At 36.8% G+C, this 8,909-nt stretch overlaps 1 protein-coding gene across 3 annotated transcripts; it reads right to left on the reverse strand.

Annotated features, from left to right (window-relative positions):
* Positions 1-1,110: 1,110 nt before the first annotated feature.
* Positions 1,111-7,490, reverse strand: LOC110836037 (uncharacterized). 3 transcript variants are annotated; one of them, XM_087350509.1, is made up of 6 exons: positions 6,897-7,485; positions 6,121-6,302; positions 5,193-5,371; positions 4,502-4,778; positions 2,390-2,543; positions 1,111-1,369 (listed from the first exon to the last, which is right to left on the reverse strand). In XM_087350509.1, exons 1-6 carry the CDS (start codon positions 6,969-6,971, stop codon positions 1,325-1,327), a joined length of 912 nt encoding a protein of 303 aa, XP_087206635.1. In that variant the 5' UTR covers positions 6,972-7,485; the 3' UTR covers positions 1,111-1,324. The 3 variants fall into 3 exon arrangements, with proteins under 3 accessions (XP_087206635.1, XP_087206636.1, XP_087206634.1); XM_087350510.1 differs by lacking the exon at positions 1,111-1,369 and having other exon boundaries at positions 1,396-2,543; positions 7,044-7,490; XM_087350508.1 differs by lacking the exon at positions 1,111-1,369 and having other exon boundaries at positions 1,396-2,543; positions 6,897-7,489.
* Between the last annotated feature and the right edge of the window lie 1,419 nt (positions 7,491-8,909).

Genomic DNA, 8,909 nt, shown 5'->3' on the forward strand with positions numbered 1-8,909 from the left:
TTTCCTTTCTCTCCCTCTCTCACACTCGCCCACGCGCTCCTATTGGCTCGGGGCAGGCTACTCCATTCACATTCCGGCACCTATAAACCTAGCCCCACACACCCTATTGGCATATTCATCGCCCTGATGATGGAGGCAGTATGACCTCTGAAACGTTGGTAAACATTGACCAGACTACACGGCGCAACAACCCAGAAGACAGAAATCTTCATACTCATCACCCTGATGACGGAGGCAGTATGACCTCTGAAACGTTGGTAAACATCGACCAGACTACACGGCGCAACAACCCAGAAGACGGAAATCTTCATACTAAGAATAGCCCTGATGATGTAGGCAGTATGACCTCTGAAACGTTGGTAAACATCGACCATACTACACAGCGCAACAACCCTGAAGACAGAAATCTTCAAAGAAACAGTTATTGCCTCAGGTTATGGGTCTTATACATCTCACTCCCCTGTGTGCATGTCGGCTTTCTGAAGTGGAGGCACACCTTTATATTCTAATGGTAACGATGGCTGGCCACAGGGATCTGCAGCTTAAAAGGGCCCTGAACTGGAAAACAATGGTATTCACAAATTCACATGGTTTTACATTTATCAGAGGTGAACGATCTTAAAACTTTGCGTACCGTGTAGTGTATTAGAACATAAAATAAGCAAACAAACAACTATTAACACTACAAAAAAGACACTAGTGCCAGTAACACCCTTGCTTCGTTGGAGTTCACAGATACGGAGGACGCAACCATGGCTCACCGCAGACCAGCTGCTGCCAACAGACCATCGGATCAATAGCTACGTGCAGAGTTCAACTCCTGTGAAACCAAAATATAGTGTAGTGTTGCATGATATGCTTTTGTAAAATACTCCACTTCATGATTTGTTTTCTAAACCATTTTGATTAAATGAATTAGTTTCCCTGTTGCCACTGATGATGACCTCTTGAGGTTGAAACGCGTTTGGCACTAGTGTCTTTCTTATAGTGTTTGTTAGCTTATTTTAAGAGGTGAAAGAATCTACTATTCACTCCATAAATTTCTATGGTGTGTGTTTCAGTTTATCACAAAATCAACTACATTTATCATACAATTAAACACTTAAACTCTATAATTCCAAACATTTTATTACCAAAAGATAAGATAAAAGATTTAACATAAAATAATAATTTTTTGATTGTGATTCATTACAAATTATATAAAACAGGAGAATTACTAACATTAATAATTAAGAATGATTATATATATAAAAAACAATTATATGCTCATAAATATACAGTTAAAACACTGACTTGTTAAGAAGGTTTTCAAGTTATGCTATTTTCACACGAAAAGCAGTTTGCAGGTCTCTGTCATGTCCCGGTCAAACTGAAAAAGGAAAAAAAGACAACTCAGTTTCTTCCCAGCAGATGCCAGTTGTAAGAATCCCACATTTCCCAGTGTTAAGCAGACACAACCTCTGTATAGATTTCAACTAAATAAATAAATGAAAAAAGAAAAAGAATCGTGTCTTCATTAATGTGAACACAGTTAATTCACAAATAAAATAATTGTGAGAAATTATAAATGGGTATAGAATTAAATTAATACGTTCTTTAATTCACCATCCGTGTAACAACCAGAATAAATGCTTTTGCTATGAATAATAAAGCACCTGTTGTTTAACATCCCTCTATTCCCACACTCACAAGGCCGTATAGGTAGTTCGTAACCTGACAGTACCAATGATCATAGTCACTACTCAAAATAACTACCGCCCACAAGTAACATTTACCAGAATTGCTCATCACTAGATAGAAATTGTCCAGGATTATGTCCAAAGGCAGGCTTCAGTGTTTAACATCCAACTACAGCTACCAGAGTTAGTGTAATTGTCTCTCTTCTTTGCTTCATTCAAGATTTGTGAAACAGCCTTGTAATTATTTTATTAACTTGACAGAAATAGGGTTAAATATTGCAGAAACATGAATTACGAAAACTGACTTCAGTGTCCCAGTACATCCTTCATATTTATTAATTCTGTCGGCAGTTACCACCCATAATTTCAAGACGGCTGTCTGTTACAAAAAAGTAAAGTAAAGCTGTCCCACTATACGCCATGTAGGCGCTTAGGGGGAGTGGAGGTATAGCTCCTACTCTTTCTTGACCTCGGCACTAGATGGGGGTGAGTGGTCAGCATCACGCCCCGGCCGGCTTTACCCCCGGGAAAGGACCCCGGTACCCATTGGATAGGAGGCTGGGTGGGCCCCAGAGCCGGTCTGGATGCAGAGGCTAGAGGAAAAATCCTCTGCCCCGGTCGCCTGGGTTTTGTGGGTTCATTTGGGTGAATTTGAAGTATTATTCTGGCTTTAAGACAAAACTAATATGTGCACTGTTATCAAGTTTTACCTGAGAGTTACGACTGTTACTAACGGAGTCATGACAAGGTGATGTTGGAGTTTGATTATGTATTGCTATAAATCTCTTCTTTAACACAGCAGCAAGATCAGTTGAAGATTTTGAAGGCGTTAGAGGGCGTCTTATAGGATTTCCACCAGGAGATCTGTAGACAACAAAATTACATAAGATATTTATAACTAACCAGATGGCTTAGGGAAACCGAAGATTCATCACCGAATTAACCATTTCCCTCCACCGGACCCTGTCCTGGGCCGACAAAATCCAGTCTCCTTCAACTTCTACCTCCGATAGATCCCACCTGAGATTATTCTCCCATCTACGTCTAGGTCTCCCCAGCGGTCTCTTCCCCTCATGATATATTGCATAGATATCAAACACGGTCCCTTATTTTGGTGGAAATATGAAAAAACAAGTGTTCAAATACAAAGTGCTCAGAACATATCTGGATGAAACAAACTTAAAGTAAGCAGGGAATGGACAAAATTAAATTTTGAGTAACTCTGAGATTTATACAGATAACCTAGTGTTAGGATAGTCATATCAAGTAGGTAGTAGGAGGGCTGGACAGTAGCTCAGACAACGAAGACAAAAATGTATACAATTTACACAATTCTGTGAAGAAGCCTCCTTGAAAATGGATATCAAGAATGAGATGCAAAGACAATATTTATTTCATAGATGGATGTATGACAGGTTATTTAATGATGCTGTATAAACTGCTAAGTTCACCCAGTGTTAAATGATATGAGAGGATTATCAGATCTAGTGAACTTGAAAGAACTGGTAATAAAGTGGCTGAGACCTGTTTAATTACAATAATAAAATTTGCATGAAGGAAATGAGAAAAACACAAAAACTTCAGTCAGAATAATCAGTGTACCTCCCAAATAAAAACCTAAGCCAACTTGCTTGTTTCTTTAAATTCTGTTACTAGTCTTAGTTAATTACTTTAATGGGTGAGTAAATGATAAATCAGTTAGACAGGTAAATACTGAATTAGACACACTTATGATCTTTCAGGTTGTCATGTAGTATTCTGGCCGCGTGCCAAAAACCCAGAAGATCACTGATATTCACACTGCCATGAAAATTTAATAAATTACATAGCCACTGTCCTACGCCTGCTTTACTAAAGGATTCACTGTTAATGGACTCAACCAAGTCCACGGTACATTCAAATGACATCGACCATATATCAGAAATAAGACAACAGTGACAACAGTCTAGTGCAGTGATTCTCAAACTTTTTGTATCTGGTACCCCTGATGAAATCAAAGAAATGTCTGGCACCCCATGCAAATGAAACTCGGAAAATATGCAACCTACATTTGTATTACCGATAGAAGAGAAAGCATACTGTGCAGCTTGGTTATATTAGTTTTAAATGTGAAAAGTATGTGAACTAATTTCAGGTTGCAAGGTCATACTTTGTACATGCTGCATCACATGAATGAAAACTTATGGTACCCTGGAATGCATCTCTGGTACCACAGTTTTCTGAGAACCACTGGTCTAGAGCAGTGGTATTCAACCTGGGGTATGCAAAGACATCTTAGGGGGTACGTGAAATTAAAAAAAAAAATTATTATTTTATGATAAACACTGAATAATCAGGGCCAGATTTAGGGTTAGCCACAGGAGAACCGGACGTAAGGACATTCGATTTGGGAGCGCCATTTCTCTCTCTCTCTCTCTCCTTTATGCAATTCTTATATGGGCGGCAGAAACAAGCTCAATCATCTCATTAACAGGTCTGAACCACATTAATTAATAATTGATAAAATATTTGAACATATAAATTTGATTTTGCTAAAATACCTTTGTTCCTTTATTAATTTGTATATGATAGGCAATAATATATTTGTTATTTAATAGCTTGATTTTCCTTTTTCTCATTTAAAACTTATTATTTAATACATTATTTTGGATGTAATTTATTTAATTTATTTTGGATGTAGATTATATACTATGTATAACTTGAATTATACACCAACAACTTTGGGGGTACAAAGTTGAAGAGAAATTACATCTGGGGGTACGCGAAAAAAAAGGGTTGAATACCACTGGTATAGAGTATACAGGAAAAGAATGCAAACTTACCGTTCCACAGGACGCAGCTTCACTTTAGTAATATCCTTTAAAATGTCTCCCAGTGAGGGTAGAGTCTGTCTTCCACAATCAACGTGACACAAACTGGTGGGTTTTAATTTCCGTTCTGCATTTGGTGCAGGTGTTAATGACAGTGGAAGAGGGGGTGGGGGTGGGGGTGGGGGTGGTGGTGGTGGGGGTGGTGGTGGTGGTGGTGGAAGTAGTCGTGTTGGCGATGCATATGTTGATGGAATGGCGCAGCTCATGGCATTCACTGTCTCTTCACAAACTACAAATTAAAGCATTGAAAAGAAATTAAAGTGCACTGCTAATTCTATACTTTTCAATTTAACTTACATGTAGTCTAATATTTTATACAGTAATAAAATATTGTGATGATGGTGTAGTTCTTAATTAAACTGGCAGTAATGTATACAACAAAGATGTCCAACACAGATTTCTCCATTGATGTCTAGTTTTCTCTGTGCGTTGATACAAAATTGATAATGCTGCTTTTGTAAAACATACAAATGGACAAATGATCAGAATTGCTATTCTGCTAGAAGTTGTAGTACTGTTGCTGTAACAATAATAATCTGTTCTTAATGAAGGGCAAAAACAATTATGTAAATTCAAACATATGTATATAATACAAAGGGCAGTATAATACTGAGTAAGTTCAGATACTGTAAAACAAACTTACCAGATGACAGGCCTGCTTGGTGACACAGCCACAACTCATGCACCATAACTTGCAGTTTGTGAACCTCTTTCTGCAGTGCCAAAATCTCACCATCATGTTCTTCTACAGATAAGCTGCTCCTTATGCTACTGTGATGACGGATAGAACTACATATTAGCTGAGACTTCTGGCTGTTTCTCCTGCCATGAAAATCAAAAAGCAACACTTACTAAAGGTTAAAAAAATCACACGAACAGTTGCAAAACATAATTTTACACTCTGACAGAAGAACACAAATTACAAATATCTAACTGTAACGAGCTAGTTCATGACTATGTGTAGCAAGGAATCTTCTGTGACCAGAAAGCCCGTTTATCAAAGAAGAATGTCATTCATACAGCATCATAAACATATAATGGGCACTCTGTACCAGTTCCCATGTTTTACCTCCAAAACTACTGGGAAGATTTATATTAAATTCTGTATTGTGACTGGAAGTGAGGGATACACTCAAGATTTACAGGGGAAAATTTGTTTGCATTCACATGGTTCAAATATTATTATTATTTGTTATTAACTGTTATTACCTGGTGGCAGTGGTTACCCTGTACTATATGAAATTCAAATAAGACTTCATCAATTTTTTTCTAAAAATGGCTCATTATACAAAAAATTGCTACATATAATAAGATACAGATCTAATCGAGATCTATGACTTACATTTAAACTTTTTTTAATACAGTATATTTACTGAAATATATGGAAAAATAATTCTTCAGTCTAGGTAGTATGATTGGCTTTGTAACACCAGATTCATATCTACAATAAACAAACATAAAAACCATTCAGGCATACAAAGGATGAGTCTGGAAAATATGTGTACATCTTTTCATAATAGAGAGGTATGGAAATCATGGAAACAGCTGTCTCTATCACAATATTACATTACCCATAGCTCCTGATATATCCAGAATAATCTTCTAGGATGCAATCATGGACACAGACATCCCCCATAACTTCAGGACCCAGGTAGAATCTTGACAGTGACTTAAGTGGAAGATCTGACCCAATATGCCGAATGAGACTTCTGTTTCTCCCATATGGCTTTCTTTTCCGACCTCTTAAATTTCTCTGAAAACAAAATTCTCAATATTTTAAATAGTTCATACAATACACTTGATCTCTACTGTGAAAATAAATGCATTTCGGGGAAGATGAGAGTGGAAGGAGGTGGTTCAGGCAAATGACACAATCAGGTACCAAAATTGTTTAATCATTAAACACACTGTGTCTGTTCAAACAGAAGAAGATGGAATTTTATACATGTAACAGGCAATACATTAATTTACTTTGAATTTTATAAAATGCCTGAAAAAGTTAAGCTATGTGTGTAATTCTTACAAATAAATCCAAATTCAATGCAATTGTGTTACCTTTAATAACAGAAAACAAATTCCAAATTCAGTAACTGAGTAGTTAATCCTGTAAACATTTATGGATCTGTGGTGGGTTTAGCTGAATATAAAAAGAAAAACATTTATACTTCTCATACAACTTTTAAAGTGCTTAATTACATACTGTACACTTTCTGTAATATATGTCTGTTAGGGTGTACTCTCGTCTCTTTCTGCTGACAACAGTGGGTTTCAACCCTGGTAAAATATGTAACCGTTCTATCATTGGCATACACTTTCGAAATTTAAATGAAAAGAAACCGCTACTCACTGCTAAATATGTAAAAGCAGAAAATAATCCCGTCAATAAAAGTGCCATAAGTATGTTTCTTCCAGTGCTTTCCATTTGAACATACAAATACAACACGAAAAACGATCCTATTGTGTCATTCTTCACATTACCTTACGACAAACTAACCATGTATAGATTGCACAAGACCGCGAATGCAACCTTCTCGATAAAAATGACAGCCTTCAATTATACACCACGTGGTCAGTCACTGAAGACCAGAAAAGGATGTTTTCCATAAATATTCAAAATGCGATCTTCTTACGGCAGTGTTCCACATTTTGTTATGTGTTTCTCAAGGTATACTGCATTGTCAAAATAACTAGGACAGAACGTTCAACTGCACTCGGCTACAGACTTCACAATATTTGTCAAATATATTATTGACTTCTTCCAGTACAGATAACTGCAGAACCATTATCTGTGATGCAGAAGATATGACAATTATAGAGTTTTCGTTTTGTTTCGGCCGTAAAGAAACCACAACCTTTGATCTATCCACTAATTTTACCCTAACTGAAAAACTAGAAAATAATTGGAAAAGACCTGAGAATGTATATACACAATCATAAATTTAATACCTAATAATTCTGTAATTTTGATTGCTCTTGTATCATACCTGTTCAGTATAACCGAGCGTACGATGCAGTGGTTTTCATTCATGCTCCTGTGCAGGGGATCTCGTATTCGAATCTTAATTGGAAGACAGGCCACCGATAACCAAATACTTCTTTGGTTTCTCCGTACACTACAGCCAATTGCTGAGATTCGATAACCTCAAATGGTGAAGTTGTTGAATGCGGTATATCATTTCACACCCAGAAACTGTTTCCAAATTAGTAATGATATCTTTGCTAGCTTAAAGCCAATAAACTCACATTAAATGTTGACAATTATCCGTAAATTAAACGCAGTATGCTTTGCTATGAGAACTGGCACATCACTCATGAAAACAGAAACTTTAAAATTAGTCTATTTTTTCTACTTCCATTCAATCATGCCATATAGAATTATTTTGTGAGGAAACTCAACAAACAAAAAGTATTAAAAAACAGTAAAGTACTGGCTACGGACTGGACGACCGGGGTTCGATCCCCGACGGGGGCAGAGGATTTTTCCAACAGCCTCTTTGTTGACCAGTTCTGGGGCCCACCCAGCCTCCTGTCCAATGGGTACTGGCGATCTTTCCCGGGGGTAAAGCGTGGCTGGGGCATTATGCTGACCCCTCACCCCCATCTAGTGCCAAGGTCAAGAACGAGTAGGAGCTATACCTCCCCTCAAGCGCCTACATGGCATATAGTGGGACAGCTTTACTTTTTTCTTTACTTAAATAAATAAAAAATCAGTGTAACAATGACAGGCACTAAAAGGAGAGCCTCATGTAGGGAATTGTTTAAGAAATTTAATATTCTTCCACTAGCCAGCAAATTCTTGCTCTCATTATTATCATTTGTAATGGACAGTACAAATTTCAAACAAGCTCATATATCCAAAATATAAGTACAAGATACAGATACAACCTTCATGTGCCAAACACTAAGCAGTATATTTCAAAAATGAGTTTACTGTACTGGAATTAAGCTATTCAATAATCTTCCTCCACTATAAGAAGTCTTAATCACGATATAACAAAGTTTAATCCAGCACTAAAAGAATGTCTCCTATCTCACTCCTATTACATAGAAGAATTTACCTCAACCAAAAATTCTCAGCTATTATAAATACATGTAAACAACAGTGGTTATTCTTTCGTGTGTAATTATTTTTGCAGTAATACTGTAGTTGAGAGTATATTACTCTCATAACTGTAATTTATATTTTTGTTAGAAACAAGTATTGTATTGGTGCTATGACATGTTCTACATCCTTGGCTTGGGCCTATGAAGGACCTATGTAATATAAATAAAGTCTGTTCTCCAGAAGACACCCATCTTCAACAGAACATTAATCAAAGAAGAAATAAGTATCTGTAAGAGTGAACAGAATAAATCCAGC

Source organism: Zootermopsis nevadensis, unplaced genomic scaffold (assembly GCF_977971745.1).
Source record: "Zootermopsis nevadensis isolate Lab colony 2312 unplaced genomic scaffold, Znev_1.0 Znev_ptg000017l, whole genome shotgun sequence".
Classification (NCBI taxonomy): domain Eukaryota; kingdom Metazoa; phylum Arthropoda; class Insecta; order Blattodea; family Termopsidae; genus Zootermopsis; species Zootermopsis nevadensis.

Excerpts from the sequence above, each read along its gene's own strand:
- LOC110836037 (XM_087350508.1), bottom strand. The coding sequence starts at position 6,971 with ATGGAAAGCACTGGAAGAAACATACTTATGGCACTTTTATTGACGGGA. Across the intron at positions 5,372-6,120 it reads GGATATATCAGGAGCTATGG|GAGAAACAGCCAGAAGTCTC; the intron begins GTAATGTAATAT and ends TTTTCATGGCAG. Across the intron at positions 4,779-5,192 it reads CCAAGCAGGCCTGTCATCTG|TTTGTGAAGAGACAGTGAAT; the intron begins GTAAGTTTGTTT and ends TTTAATTTGTAG.